This window comes from Montipora capricornis, chromosome 5 (genome assembly GCF_036669925.1).
Source record: "Montipora capricornis isolate CH-2021 chromosome 5, ASM3666992v2, whole genome shotgun sequence".
Lineage (NCBI taxonomy): Eukaryota > Metazoa > Cnidaria > Anthozoa > Scleractinia > Acroporidae > Montipora > Montipora capricornis.
The window spans coordinates 1,597,394-1,612,393 of NC_090887.1; the positions used below are offsets into that span (position 1 = coordinate 1,597,394).

Below are 15,000 nucleotides of genomic sequence, written 5' to 3' on the forward strand. Positions count from 1 at the left end.
TGACTCCTCAAAGGCCCTAGGACACCCCGTATGGGCCCCCACTTGACGAGTAAAATCGTCTGGAATGAGACAGTAAAATCTGTTAAGTCTCACTTCCAGGGGTCAATGGTTTAACCAGCTTTAATCATTGACTATAGGCGCTTTCCTTTTGTCAGAACTGGCCGGCCAGACCAGTCATTTTGAAAAGGAAATGCAACAATTTGAAGAAGCATTTGCATGATAATCGCTCGTATTCTTCTGGAGGAGAATATATCATCCTCGAAGTGTGTTAATTTGAAAGCATTGTAGAGTTAGTCCTACCAAATAGCCGATCAGTTCCGTCAAATGGAAAGCGCCTTATGTCTTCTCAGTTGTTAATCATGGTTTACTGACTCGTAACTTTGCATTATAGCCATATCTGAATTAGCCTCCCAACACGCAGACACTCTGCGTGGGAGACTAATTATCTTAATAGACACTATTTAAATTTACATATGAAATTTAGTTAAGGAAGGTTGGGTGTGCACCACCAAAGGCTTTGTGATCTGAAAGGTATGGGCACCCTTGGAATTCTATATGTGTCATTCAGTGAGGATGTGGTGGGGATGAGTAAACAAGACTGAGGGGGGTGGTGGTGGTATGAGTATCACTGGAATAAACAGATGAGCCAGTCAGTGATAGTGTGGTTGGAAGGCTCTGGCAGTCCTTAAGTAGATTTTAATGGGTTTGAAAATAAGAACCACTGTAATTTCCAGGTGAATCTGCCAGGGAGGGTGGAGTGGGAAGGGAAGAAATAGGCACTACCCGAATGGGCTGTGGTGGTGAGGAATGGATAAATTTACAGGGTGATGTACAGATTGTGGACACCTTTGGGATGATGCAGTTGTCAGTTATGGATGATGTCAGAGGATGGCCTGACTTGATGACAATAATGGGGGGGAGTGGCTCAACATTTGAAAAAATGACTAATGTATAATAATACTAAGGGATTGGCAGCACAAAAATCCATGTGAATTACCAAAAAGACTCTAAACTAGCCTTTTTTATCACCAGGTAACTTGTGCCGTGGAAGAATTCAAATCAGCAATTGAACGACAAAAGCTTGAAATCAATTTAGGGAGTGTATTGGACCTTCCATTTACGGCCAATGTTTTTAACAGCGTGTTCCACACAAATTGTTACTACTTTTGGCCAGATCTTGAAAGGGGAATTTCAGAACTGAAACGAGTCATGAAACCTGGTGGTTTAATGATAACAGGGCTGGTTTATGAAAAGCTGAAGACAGCGGCTGATAAAGGCTTCATGAAGTATGGACCTTACTGGCATCCTGAGCAGTACATGGCAAAGCTAACAGAGGGAGGGTTTGTCAATGTTACTATGGAAACTGTCACAAATGCTTCTAGCTTCAGCTGTGAACTAATAGTGGCTTTCAAAGCATTAGAGGGAGAAACGAGTAAGTAATTAATCCAAACATTTAGAGCTGCTTTCAGATGAAAAGCAAACGACAGAGTCCAACACAACAACAACAACAACAAAAGGAATAATAAAGATGATAACAATGACAATAAAGAGGGAGATGATGGAATTTTTTCTTGTAATAAGATTAGTACATTAAAATTGTCTGTTACAATGAAACATGCTTTTCTTGTAGGAGTTTGCAGTTTCATGCTTATTCATAGCTAATACATGTTCTGCATCAAAGTTAAAAAGTATGCATGGTCTAAGTTATTTTTGTTGGACTTGCATACTCTGTCATAAGAGCTGTGCACATAAGCTAAAAATTTTCAGGTCTCTATTAAGCTGTCTTCGTAATGATAACGAAATAATAATAATGGTTCATTTGTATTCCAGTAAAGGAAATCAGCTGCTCTATGCTAAAAATAACATAAACCTTATTATATGTGAGTTAAAGTGGTACTATGACGAAAATCGCATCTTTCCTATCTAAGCCATTTTGAAACATAAACAAGTGGTCTCCATGAGGAGAAAAATGCTGTTTACTTTTTTCAAATATCTATTTTCGTTCCAGAGATATTCGAGTTTTTAAAATATGCAAATTAGCCAAGTGATGACGTCATACTCTCAACCAAATTTTGTTCAAATATGATGAAAAGAGATATCTCAGCCAGTTTGTATCAAAAATTTTTGATTTTTTGCAGAAAGATTCTACTAAATGTTCTCCAAAATATGAGCTTAACAGTTCTGTTACCATGGCATCATACTGGGTTCCAGACCTCCCCCATATTAAAAGCTTTTCTGGCCACCTTTGGCATTCCATTTTGATATTTGCCAACAGCACTTCATACGCATGATACAGCAAGCATATAAACATGTTAGCTCGAGTTTGTGGCCTTGTTTAACATTTTCAAGCTGAAAATCACTAACATATTGAAATCAAGTGGGTGGGGACTGGAAAAGTGTGTGTTGCCATGGAAACAGAATTCTTTATAGGCATATGTGTGCTTCCTGTAGAACTATTAGACTACCAAGTTTCAATGGTCTGCACTGCAAATTGGCCAAGGTAGCTCTATTTATATACTCAATATAATATTGGGTCGAGTGTATGACATCATCAGTCATCTCATTTGCATATTTTACCCATTTTTCAAACTTAAATATCTCCGAAACTAATGAAGATATTTGCAAACGGTAAATGGCGTTTTTGTTCTTTTATGGAATTCTATGTGATACTCTCAAAAAATCAAGGGGTAAAAATTTGATCATAGCACCACTTTAACAGTAGTCAGACTCCAGCATAGTCAGTTAACTTCAACATAATGAAGAATACTAGAATGTTGGTACAAAACAAAATAAATAGGGTTTTTCACTCTTGTTGTGAGTTGTTGACTGAATTTGAACTTACTAGTACTTTGGAAGTTTTATAAATGGAGGTAAATTGATATGGATGAAGGTAAATGTATATGGATGACTGAATATTGGGAAATTAAATAATTTAGCGTGTCTTACGTAGTTGGGAACTCGTGGTGGGTATATACATGAAATCTTTGCCTAGAGCAGAAAATCCGAAAATCGAGAACACTAGAAATATCGTGTTTCGAGTAAAAAGCTAGTCAGGCTTGAGAAAACTAAACCGCAACCACCATCGCTTTTGATTGGTTGCCGGCTGCACGATGGGAAATGTCAAAATCAAAACGTCCTATTCCCAAAGGACTTGAATTGAAACAACATTGACATCACTGCAGAAAACCGGTTTGGCAAGATATCTTATTTTGAAATTGTGTGGAAGTGAGATTCTTAACCGCCGTGACCAGAGGTCCCGGCCAGAGATTCTCGTTTTTCGCCTCTCCGTTTTAACCGCTCGCTCCTCGCGAAAGAAAAATAGAACCTCTGGCACCCAGGATACAAATTCGTTATATTCGATTCCCTCGATTCAACGAAGCAATTTCCCCAGTCCCTTGGCACTTCGTCAAATCGAGGTTCCACTGCGTAACGCTGTCTGAAGGATGAGCAAAGGTCACAGCGACATGGCTATTGAATTACTTAATTGCACTGGGCATCACGACGCTTTTAAATTAACCCTATTTCTTCACTGTAACAGTTTCATTAAAAAAACTGCTGTATCAGATGCTCAGTTGCAGTTGCTGGTGTTATTAAAGTATATCCTGCGAGCTCTGACAGAAATGACGGGCGATTCTCCCTTCCCTTGAATACTATTTAAAATGACTGAATCTGCCATGACTTTCGAGTAACTCGTCTCTAAGGACGAATTCCCGCCATTTTCATGGAATATATTATCGTTTTGGCGGGCAGGTTCATTATAAAGCTCAAGTTTGATATTTACCCGAGAAAGTGCAGCATTCACTGTTTCACTGACAGCGCAAGAAATAGCCAGATCTGCCATGACTTTCGTGTAACTCGTCTCTAAGGACGAATTCCCGCCATTTTTATGAAATATATTATCGTTTTGGCGCGCAGGTTCATCATAAATATTAATTTCAGTGCGAAGTGGTCCTAGGCAGCGTTTACACGAACGCGGTTCCACATCGACACGGTTTCATGACCGCGAACTGAAATAAATTTGCGCTCGGTGAGGTTCAATTCATTATTTGTGAATAATGAATTGACCCACCAAGTTTCCTTCATTATTTAGAAAAAAAATATATTTTGTCTCCACTTCACAACGAGATGAAGATGGTATAAGTGTTTGGCGTATGATGATATAAATATCAGGTCTACTAAGAAGTAATGATTGAGATATCAGTCCGACAGTGAGTATTTGTTCATTATTTATAAATAATTTTTTTGGACCTTCCAGTTATTTGTAAATAGCCAATAACAGGTATGTACTAAGACTAAATAATAAAATTACAAAGTGTCTTAGAGTGTCTGCTTGGAACAGCCAGCCAGACGTAGTGTTTACGTTGCTAAGCAACTTACACGAAAACGCCTATATTACACCAGCTTTCCAGTAGACAGTAGGTCAGTTCTTTGGCCTTTTCACTGCCAAAATCGTGTTATTTTGGAAACCTCATTTGAGCATCACAAGCCAAAACAATAGTCAACACGCGCCTGGATTGCCGGTTCCTGATTTCTTGGAAAAAAAAAAAAACAAAGACGCGCTGATCAAAGGCGTGTGGACTGACAACTTTATAATAGGGAGCTGGGATTGGTCAACCCATCACAGATTCCGAGAAAAGCTAAACATAGAATGTAAATACGAGACTCTATTCATCAATAAGGCATGGGACAATATACATTTATTACATTCTAAAGGCGTGCCGACCCACAACATGGATGTCGAAAAATTGCTCCATAATGTCCAAGAACACGTCTCGTGTCCGGTGTGTCAAGATGTATTTAAAGATCCAAGACACCTTCCATGTTTGCACAGTTTTTGTCTGAACTGTTTGATAAACTGGCATCGAGCGAGAGGCAGTAAAAAAAAGCTGAGATGTCCAAAGTGCCAAGGAGTCAGCAGAGTTCCTTCAAGCGGTGATCTAAAGGATCTTCCCATCAGCTTCTTCGTGAACGGGTTGATCGATGCCCTAAAAATTAAAGAAAGCAACGAAGCGCAAGTAACATGCGGAAACTGCCACAAGAAAAGCTCAGAAGCATCGTATTGCTTTCAATGTGGCATGTTTTTTTGCGAGCAATGCCTAATGGCACACAGCGTGATGCAAAACAGCAAAGATCACCGTGTTCTGGCAGTTAGAGATTTTCAAGACCAGGACTATGAGGAGTTATTAAAGCGACCGGTGTTTTGTCCGAAAAAGGGACACGAGAAAGAAGAGTTGAAGTTTTTTTGCCAGAATTGCAAAGACACTGTTTGTCAGACTTGTGTCATCTTGCATCACTCAGGTCATCAAGTTAAATTAACCGAAGAAGAAGCCGAAGCCCAAAAGATCGATATCGCAGCTCTTAAAAAAAGGCAAAACGATAACGTACAAGAAAAGATGAACATAGTCACTCAACTTAACGAGGACTACGCTCGTATCGTTCAACAAAGCGAAAACATGGAACAAGATGTGGAAAGCTTTGCTGACAATTTGGTCGCAACATTTCGAGAAACAATTCAGGCGAAAAAGGAAATTATCCTGTCCGAACTGAAAGAAGAAACGAAAAAGTCGCTCGAAACTGTATTAACTAAGAGGACCACTGCTCAGGAGGAAATAAAAACCATTGAATCAGCACTGCAAAAAGCTGACCAACTTCTAACGCGAAGTACAAGCGTAGAGGTGGTTCAGCTTGGAAAAGCATTGAAGAAAACTATGGAAAAAATCAATCGATCTGAGCCAGTTGCCTGTGACACAGGAGTCGGTTTGTTTGATTTAGTTTTCACGGAAAATCACAGCATACTGGACACTGTCATCAGCGAAAAAATCGGCATCTTGGAATCACGACACCCAACAAAAGCAAGCGAATCTGTCGCAGAAGGCAGAGGACTAAATGAAGGAACTGTTGGGCGTGAAGCTCAATTTCGCTTAACAACAATAAACTCTTTAGGAGAACGGTGTTACAATAAGCAGGATAATGTAGCAGTAGAAATGACAGACGAGGGAGGCCAAGAATACGTCGCACATTTTAACATAAGTGATAACAAAGACGGGATCTACAACATTAGCTATTTGCCCGAAGTTGAAGGTAAATGCAATTTGTCCGTTAAGGTTAACAGGAAACATGTTCGCGGAAGCCCTTTTATGATTGTAGTTAAATCGTTTAATCCCAAACTATTCTCTTTTGGAGTAAAAGGCTCGGGTGATGGGATGTTTGAGTATCCTCGGGGGGTGGCTGTGAATAGCAAGGACGAAATTGCAGTGACATCCAAGCACAAAGTTCAAATCTTCAATAGTGAGGGCTATTTTGTGAGATCCTTTGGCACATATGGTAGAAATCTGGGAGAATTTAATTTTCCTTATGGGATAGCTTTTGATAAAGATGAAAATGTCTTGGTAGCAGACACAAGCAACCATCGTATCCAATTTTTTTCTGGGAAGGGGAAGTACATCGGCATGTTTGGTGGGGAAGGACGCCTCAATAGCCAGCTCCAGTATCCTTGGGGTTTATCATTGGATTCCAGTGGTAATATTATCGTTGCTGATGCGGATAACAAATCGATCAAAATCTTTTCCCGTTCTGGCAAGTTTCTAAAGAAGATAGGTGGCCCTGGATCTCTTTGTTTTCCTGTTCACTGCGTTGAGTGGCGCGATGATCTTATTGTGTCAGACTATAAAGATCATTGTATCAAAATATATACGAAGGAGGGGGTCTGTAAGCACCAGTTTGGCAAACTAGGGAGAGGGGATGGAAAGTTTAATTGCCCCACCTTTTTGTCAGTAACAAAATCAAGTTATGTTGTTGTCTGTGATCGAGACAATCATAGAGTGCAGGTATTTGAACTGCCGAATGGTAAGTTTGTTGGTAAGTTTGGCACAGAGGGCAGCAACTTAGGAGAGTTCAATTATCCACTTTCTTTAGCAATTCTGAGTGATGGTCAAATTGTTGTTGCGGACTGTTGGAATCATCGCATTCAAATATTTAAATCATAGGGTCTCTGCTCAGATCGAAGTTATTATATTCAATTACCTTCGATTTCCATGTGAGAATTTTCACTGTACTGGCATCCCCACAGCGTATTTCAATGTAACATTTTTAGCAAGTTACATTACTGTTTGAGTGTTTACACATTGTCCTACTCTGCCTTAAATTGAAGTTGTTAATCAAAAACTACGAAAATGTTCAATTTCAATGATATTTCCTTTTTGTATTGAATATTTTGAAGCCTTATTAACTGGGCTTGACTTGGTTCCTGTGTTCCACTGAAGTTAACAGGTGTATGAACACCTTTTTAGTATCAAACATTAGTATTGCCTTAAATAGCAAGACAGTTTTGCAAAATAAACATATTATTTATGCTTCCTACACCGTCAAATTTAGTGTGGCAAAAATGGAAAATGTAAAGCTCTGAAGCTTACTTTCAAACTGAAACATTTCAGTCAAGTGAAGTCATTGTGCCATTGTCAATTGGTGAATGATGTAATACTGTGCTTGGGTATCCAAACAAATTTCAAATAAGTACCGACTATTGAGTAGTAATGGCCTTTTGTAAATAGCAAACATTACACCTACTTTATAAATCATTCATGACTTGCTTAGTTAGATTTATTGTATTCTGCGAGCCTGCTAAGCTGCTGCTGTTGTTTTCTGCTAAGTTACCTTGCTTGACTTTGTGGCGATCGTCGTAGCTCAAACTCTTACGCATGCCCAGCCTGCCTTTCGTGCAACAAGACAACTGCAAGTTTTGCAGACTCATATTATTGGACTGATTACTTAAAGGCTTTTTTTGTCTTATGTAGTATAAGCAAACGATTTTTTTGCACATGTGAGTTAACAATATGTTTGTTCTGGAAATAAAATACCGGTAAAAGTAAAATGAACGTCTTTTTACACATCGTATGTCTCTACTTAACAGTTTTTGAGGAGGAAGGGTCTAATATATTGTGGATCTCTTGTTGAAAGCGAATTGATTCCGGTTTATTTCCTGTAATGTTACGGTTATCCTTTGATCATACCTAGGAGGATAAACACGCCAATTCAATGGTGTTTTCCTGAAATCAGCTGCTCGCTCAGTCCATTTTTTCCTGAGGATTTTTCAGGGATTCTTGCTGTGCATTCTGGGGTCAATTGTGCCGTCACGCACAGCATCTGTTTTGATAAATGAACCCGCACCCTCTCCTGGAGGGGGGGTTGATGATACAATAGCTTCTCCTTTGCTGACAGAGGAGAGGAAAAGCATTTCAGTAAAGGAGGCTTGCTGGTGACTTTAGAAGACGGTCAAACGACTACGTAAACCCAAGGGAGGGGTGAAACTTCCAGTAACACAGTTGTGGCCTTGTTTGATTCGAATACCAACCAACAAACTAATTGACTTGCTTTTGTCCTTGAGAAAACCGACAACATAAGCAGTAGACTTTACTCACGCTGTAGCCTTGCTTTTTTTTCTTCTTTTTTTTTTAGAACTGCATTGTGGGACTGTTTTAGGGACGAGCCACTGTATATGCAGTCGTTTACTCTGCAAAGCAAAAAGACTTTAGTTTTGAATTAACTACGGGTTACAATTTTGCACCTTGGAAAGCGGGCCATCGTTTTAAATTGCCATTGTACAATATTCTGGTGGTTGAGGAAGCTCAGCTCTTGCATCTTGAGTTCTTGCTCTGCGCACGCAACCCCCAAAACAGTCCCACAATGCAACTTAACAAGGCTCTCGGCCCTGTCTCTCGCATGTGATTACGCGAGCAGCAGCGTTCGGCACAGACTGAAGCTTCTGGCACGATATAAAGGAGAGTATTACAATGATAAAGTTTAGAGGACACAAAAGCATGGACATAGAACCCAATTATCTTGTACCAAGATCTCACTTTGTATGACCGTGGGAGATCTGGGTACGAGATTAGAAACTCAGTGGTCCGCTTTCTGGATGGAAATTTCCTGATGCGTGAACTGTTACGCAAATGGTACGTAGAAAGCTGATTTACAAACGGAGTTAACACATGATGAGGTAGCATAGTCATAGCACTATCAGATATGACACCAATATTTCTAGGGGATTGAGAAGGCTGAATGATGTCCTAGTCGAGACTGATGAGGGCTATATTTCGAGTAGCAGTAAAGAAGCTCAGTTTTATAATTATTAAGTTAACAATGCTGCAATGCACAATTGCTGGTGGACGAACAAAAGAAGCTAATGAGAGATTTATAGTCCCTCTAGTATTGGTTAATTCCAGATCATTGTTTGTCGAAAAAAAGATGTATACTTGAAATGAGTGAAATTGGATCTTGCGGTGTCGTAGAATGTCTGCCAGTATAGAGTAAACAAAGGATGAGCCCGGGAACAGTCTTAAGGCACCCCTCATTTGAGCACACGAGACTGCGATTTTTCCCATTGATTAAAGACGGTACCTACTATTGCTTTTGCGCACACGTTCTACGCATCTCGAGATACTCGGGTTTCCTATCCGTGATCCTTACTAATACAGTGATATTTTTGCGCAGTTTAAAATTAACCGGGTGAAGTAGATCTCAGTAAGTACTCTTGGTATCCAAAAATAAAACTGAGGGTAACCATGCATTTTTGAGAGATAATCAAGGTTCAATTTGAGAAAGAACGCATACATTGCTTTGTATTTTAAAGATCTTTACAAATATCATTCATAGAAAAATGCGGGGTTACCCCCAATTTCCCTTTTGGACTTCAATAATACTTGCGAAGATCTACATTTCCTGGATGAACATAAACCGGGGCAAAAATATGTCTGAATTAGTAGGCACCGTCCTTAAGGTAAATTGTGTGCGGTCGGTTAGAGTAGAGCGAAACCCAGTCGAGGGCAGTACCACGGATTAAGAAATTAGAGAACACACTTTTAAGGGACCGTGCAATAATTATCAGGAAGGGCGGGGCTGAAAAGCCTGACCGGGGGAGGGGGGCATCAAGTAAAAATAATGCCAAGATGGGGGGAAGGGGGGCTCAAATTAAAATTACTCTTATTACAGGGGGCCCCTACCTTTCATTTTATGTCATGTACCTTTGTAAAAACAATCCCACATGCATTGTAAAACAGAAAATGTACTCTCAATGCTCAATGTTCTTAGAAAGTTTACATAAGAAATGTCGTCACATTTTAGACATGTTACCAGATTTTTTAGTTCTTGGAAAAGAATTGATTTTTGTCATAAAATTTCTACAATCTAGGTATCAATTGCAAGGCTAAATTCAACTTAAAACATAACTTGCAGGAACATCTATGACTGTCCCAAACAGACCATTTGTACCGAGATATTCTCCTTTAATGGGCCCTTTGCAGGATAGTGATCACATGGTACAAATCCGCCATACTGGGACGCAAATTGCGCACAGGACATCTAAAACAAAGCCAGTTAATCTTAATTTTCTTTGTTTTAGATGTCCCAGAGGGCAATTTGCGTCCCAATATGGCGGATTTGTACCATGTGATCACTATCCTGCAAAAGGGCCCTTTAATTAATTAATTAATTCAGGTGCAGAAGTCCCAAACATGGATGGTCAGCAGGAGTTCCTGGAAATGGTTCCCCTGTTCCCAGGAGCCCATCACCCATGGTCTCACTTGGTTATCATTAATCGTAAAATGACCCGAGAATTCAGCCCTGGGCATAAAAGCAGAAAACAAATATCAAACGCTAGCAATAAGTCAGGGTAATCGTAAAACTATTCCTAATTGCACTTTTTCATTTTTGAAGTGCTAAAAGCACTGTTCGAAGGTTGCACGAGTCTTATTCCGCGACCTGTCACCAAAAATAAAGCTGGTTTTGTTCCTTTCTGATAACACAAAAGTATTCTAGATCCTCTTCCAATTCCATGCATATTAAAGTTGTCCGGCGTAAAAGAGGGAAATCAATGCATGCTATAGTTTTTTTTATTACGGGTCAATTCATCGGCGTAACTTAAACGGTGGATCCACAGCACATAATTTTCAGTAACGAGAACAAAAACACAACCTTGGAAGCGCACTATAGTCCATGGTCGACAGATGACCGCAGGCATTTTTCAGGGCCAGTGAATTCAACACAACATATCTTCAAGAATCCAAACTCGCGAGAAGCAGACCAATTGGCGAATTCACATGCCCAGTCGAGACATCACGGTAGTACCTCGGGATTGTTAAGTCCCGGGCCCTAACCACACACTCGATGCTGGCGATTCTCCCCAAACGCGATGATTTCCGATGAAATTTCGAAATTCGAAATAATTTTTATTCAAATCTGAATAATTTGAAGGGATTTCTTAACTTGAATGTCAAATAATATGCAAAGAACACAACATCTGCGCAAAACTTTGCCTTGCCACATATCAGAGGAGAGGACTAACTAGTTAAGGTTCCTTCTGATGTACACAGCGCATTCTGTTTTAAGTTTTGAAATGGAAACTTCTGTCTAAGATGTCTAAGAGTGTCCTCGTCCCGTGTTGACTATTCACGCGAGGCCTTCCTACACGCCACTTACAAGACAAGCACTGCTCTGACCGTACATTGCACTGGTTCATAACTACCACTCTTTTACAAGTTGCCCGCAATGCTTTCGTGATCTTAGCCAAGCTTTTAAGTGGGCGAAGTTCAAGTCTTAAACCTTTTTACTGCCTAAATCGTGCTATATTTGAAACCTCATTTTAGCATCAGAAACCAAAACAAAACAGTAATCAATAGCCACTTTTAAACAGTGAGCGCCTGAATTGGTTAACCCATTGCTGATTCCTTGAAAAATAAAATCGAAGGCGTGATGTGGATATCTAAAAATTGTTTCATACGTATACTCTCATAAGGTCCTCATAAAATCACTTCCTCTTACGCTTAACACTCAACGACGTTTTCTATGTACTTTGGTTTCTTCTTATTGTGAGGCGCATTCCTACAATAGAATCAGAAACCGGGCGCTGGGATTGGTTAAGGTTAACACATCACAGATTCCTACAAAAGCTGATTATAACGCATGGAACAAAATACACCGAATTCTCGAAGACGCGCCGACACACAACATGGATATGGAAAAATTGCTCTATAATCTCCAAGAACACGTCACGTGTCCGGTGTGTCAGGATATTTTTGAAGATCCAAGACACCTTCCATGTTTGCACAGTTTTTGTCTGAACTGTTTGACCAAGTGGCATCGAGCGAAGGGCGGTCAAAATACGCTGAGATGTCCAAATTGCCAAGGAGTTAGCCCAGTTCCTACAAGCGGTGATCTTAAGGATCTTCCCATCAGTTTCTTCGTGAACGGGTTGATCGATGCCCTTAAAATTAAAGAGTGTAGCAAAGCGCAAGTAACATGCGGAAACTGTCACAAGAAAAGCTCAGAAGCTTCGTACTGTTTTCAGTGCGGAAAATTTTACTGCGAGCAATGCATAATGGCGCACAACGTGATGCAAGACAGCAAACATCACCGTGTTCTGGCAGTTAGAGATTTTCAAGACGACGACTATAAGGAGTTGTTAAAGCGACCTGTGTTTTGCCCTAAAAAAGGACACGAAAGAGAAGAATTGAAGTTTTTTTGTCAGAATTGCGAAGACACGGTTTGCCAAACTTGTGTCATCTTGCATCACTCAGGTCATAAAGTTAAATTAACCGAAGAAGAAGCCGAAGACCAAAAGATCGATATCACACCGCTTCTGCAAAAGCAAAACGATAACTTAAGAGAAAAAAAGAACATAGCCACTCAACTTGACGAGGATCGTGCTCATATCGTTCAGCAAAGCGAAAACATGGAACAAGATGTAGAAAGGTTTGCTGAGAACTTGATCAAAACATTCCGAGAAACAATTCAAGCGAAAAAGAAAATTATCCTGTCCGAACTGAAAAAGGAAACCAAAAAGTCGCTGGAAACTGTATCAACTAAAAGGACCGCTGTTCAGGAGGAAATAAAAGCCATTGAATCAGCACTGGAAAAAGCGGACAAACTTTTAACGCAAAGCACAAGCGTAGAAGTGGTTACACTTGGCAAAGTGTTGAAGAAGACTCTGGAAGAAATCAATCCATCTGAGCCAGTTGCCCGTAACCAAGGAGTCGGCCTGTTTGATTTAGTTTTCGTGAAAAATCACAGGATAATGGACAATTTCAACAGCGGAGAAATCGGCTTGTTAATGGACTCTCGCCACCAAACAAGAGCAGCGGAATCAGTTGTTGAAGGCAGAGGACTAAATGAAGGAACTGTTGGACGCGAGGCTCAATTTCGCTTAACCACAAGGAACTCTTTAGGAAAACAGTGTTACAATAAGCTGGATACTGTAGCAGTAGAAATGACAGATGAGCGCGGTGAAACATGCGTCGCAAATTTTAACGTAAATGATAAGAAAGACGGGACCTACAACATTAGCTATTTGCCCAAAGTTGAAGGTAAATTTAATTTGTCAGTTAAGATTAACAGGGAATATGTTCGCGGAAGCCCTTTTATGACTGTGGTTAAATCGTTTAATGTCAAACCCATTTTATCTTTTGGAGCACAAGGCTCGGGTGATGGGATACTTCATTGTCCTCAGGGGGTGGCTGTGAACAGCAAGGATGAAATTGCAGTTACATCCAAGCACAAAGTTCAAATCTTCAATAATAGGGGAAATTTTGTGAAATCCTTTGGATGCCAAGGTAGGAGTCCGGGAGAATTTAGTAACCCTTATGGGATAGCCTTTGATAAATATGGAAATGTCTTAGTAGCTGACAAACATAACCATCGCATCCAAATTTTTACTGGGGAGGGGATGTACATCCGTATGTTTGGTGGGGAAGGAAGGCTCGATAGCCAGCTCAATAATCCTTGGGGTTTATCATTGGATTCCAATGGTAATATTATTGTCTCCGATTCGGATAACAAATTCATTAAGATCTTTTCCCCTGCTGGCAATTTTCTAAAGAAGATAGGTGGGCCTGGATCTCTTTGTTTTCCTGTCCATTGCGTTCAGTGGCGAGATGATTTCATTGTTTCAGACTCAGGTGATCATAGTATCAAAGTATTTACTAAGGAGGGGGAGTGCAAGTATCAGTTTGGTAAGAAAGGGAGTGGGGATAGGGAATTCAATTTGCCTCGATTTTTGTCAGTAGCTAAATCAGGCCATGTTGTTGTCTGTGATCAAAACAATCATAGAGTGCAGGTGTTTGAACTGCCCAGTGGTAAGTTAGTTCGTAAGTTTGGCTCTCAGGGCAACAACTCAGGGCAGTTCTATTCTCCATGTTCAGTAGCAATTCTGAGAAATGGTCAAATTGTTGTGGTGGACTGTTGGAATCATCGCATTCAAATATTTCAATAGAGGACCTCTTCTCAGATCGAAGTGATAAATATTTAATTAGCTTTGATTTCTTTGTGGCTTAGATGGAAAACGTCATCACAGTGGGCAGCCCACAGCGTATATCAATGTGGCATTAAAAGTTTAGTACGTTAAGTGTGAAACTCATTATTTTACCCTTACACTGAATTTAAATTGCTACTATGACCAAAAAATCAAGTTTATTTTTATTTGGATTTCAAAACTATGTTAACTAAACAGTAAGTTACCCAAGCTTTAAGCCTTGATTTAAAAAAGATACCTATTTAACTGGAATTTTTCTCTTTAATGGTCCGCCATTATTAACTTTAAAATCTTGAGAGAGCTGGATCGAGGAGAAAATGACGTCAAAGACTCACTAGTTTAAGAATGCAAAGCGTGTATACGCGGCTGAATTAATATGCAACACGGGAATTTTGGGCTTTCAGACTTTTAAACTCGTGTTTTGCATATATAGTAAGCTGCGTTTACACGCTGAAATTTTAAGCTAGTGAGTCAATGACGTCACTTTTTCTTAGATCCAACCCTCTGAGGTCCAATCGGTCACTTTGGAACGTGAGTAATGGCGGACCGTAAAATCCAAAACTTACACTCAAAGTAAACAGGCTTTCGATAAAAATCAAAGCTCAAAATTTTACCAGTCAAGCGTCAAGCAATCACACTTTCAAAATCTGAAGAAAAAAAAAGGAAGTGATTTTTTGACCATAGTAGCACTTTAACTATTT

General features: G+C 39.8%; 3 protein-coding genes across 3 annotated transcripts in view; all 3 read left to right on the forward strand.

The window, feature by feature from the left end:
• LOC138048759 (demethylmenaquinone methyltransferase-like) overlaps positions 1-2,941 on the forward strand; it is a 4,457-nt gene extending 1,516 nt beyond the window's left edge. Inside the window, exon 3 of the mRNA XM_068894883.1 lies at positions 1,033-2,941. Coding sequence (XP_068750984.1) covers positions 1,033-1,440 — 408 coding nt within the window. The 3' untranslated portion in view covers positions 1,441-2,941. The remainder of the gene's footprint in view (positions 1-1,032) is intronic.
• Positions 2,942-4,676: 1,735 nt separating this feature from the next.
• On the forward strand, positions 4,677-7,870 carry LOC138049051 (E3 ubiquitin-protein ligase TRIM71-like). Its single transcript, XM_068895161.1, has one exon. The coding sequence runs from the start codon at positions 4,731-4,733 to the stop codon at positions 6,984-6,986; it is 2,256 nt and encodes a 751-aa protein (XP_068751262.1). The 5' UTR covers positions 4,677-4,730; the 3' UTR covers positions 6,987-7,870.
• Positions 7,871-11,884: 4,014 nt separating this feature from the next.
• Positions 11,885-15,000, forward strand: part of LOC138049053 (E3 ubiquitin-protein ligase TRIM71-like) — a 3,365-nt gene continuing 249 nt past the window's right edge. The window contains exon 1 of the mRNA XM_068895163.1: positions 11,885-15,000. This exon is cut by the window's right edge and continues 249 nt beyond it. Coding sequence (XP_068751264.1) covers positions 12,002-14,260 — 2,259 coding nt within the window. The 5' untranslated portion in view covers positions 11,885-12,001 and the 3' untranslated portion in view covers positions 14,261-15,000.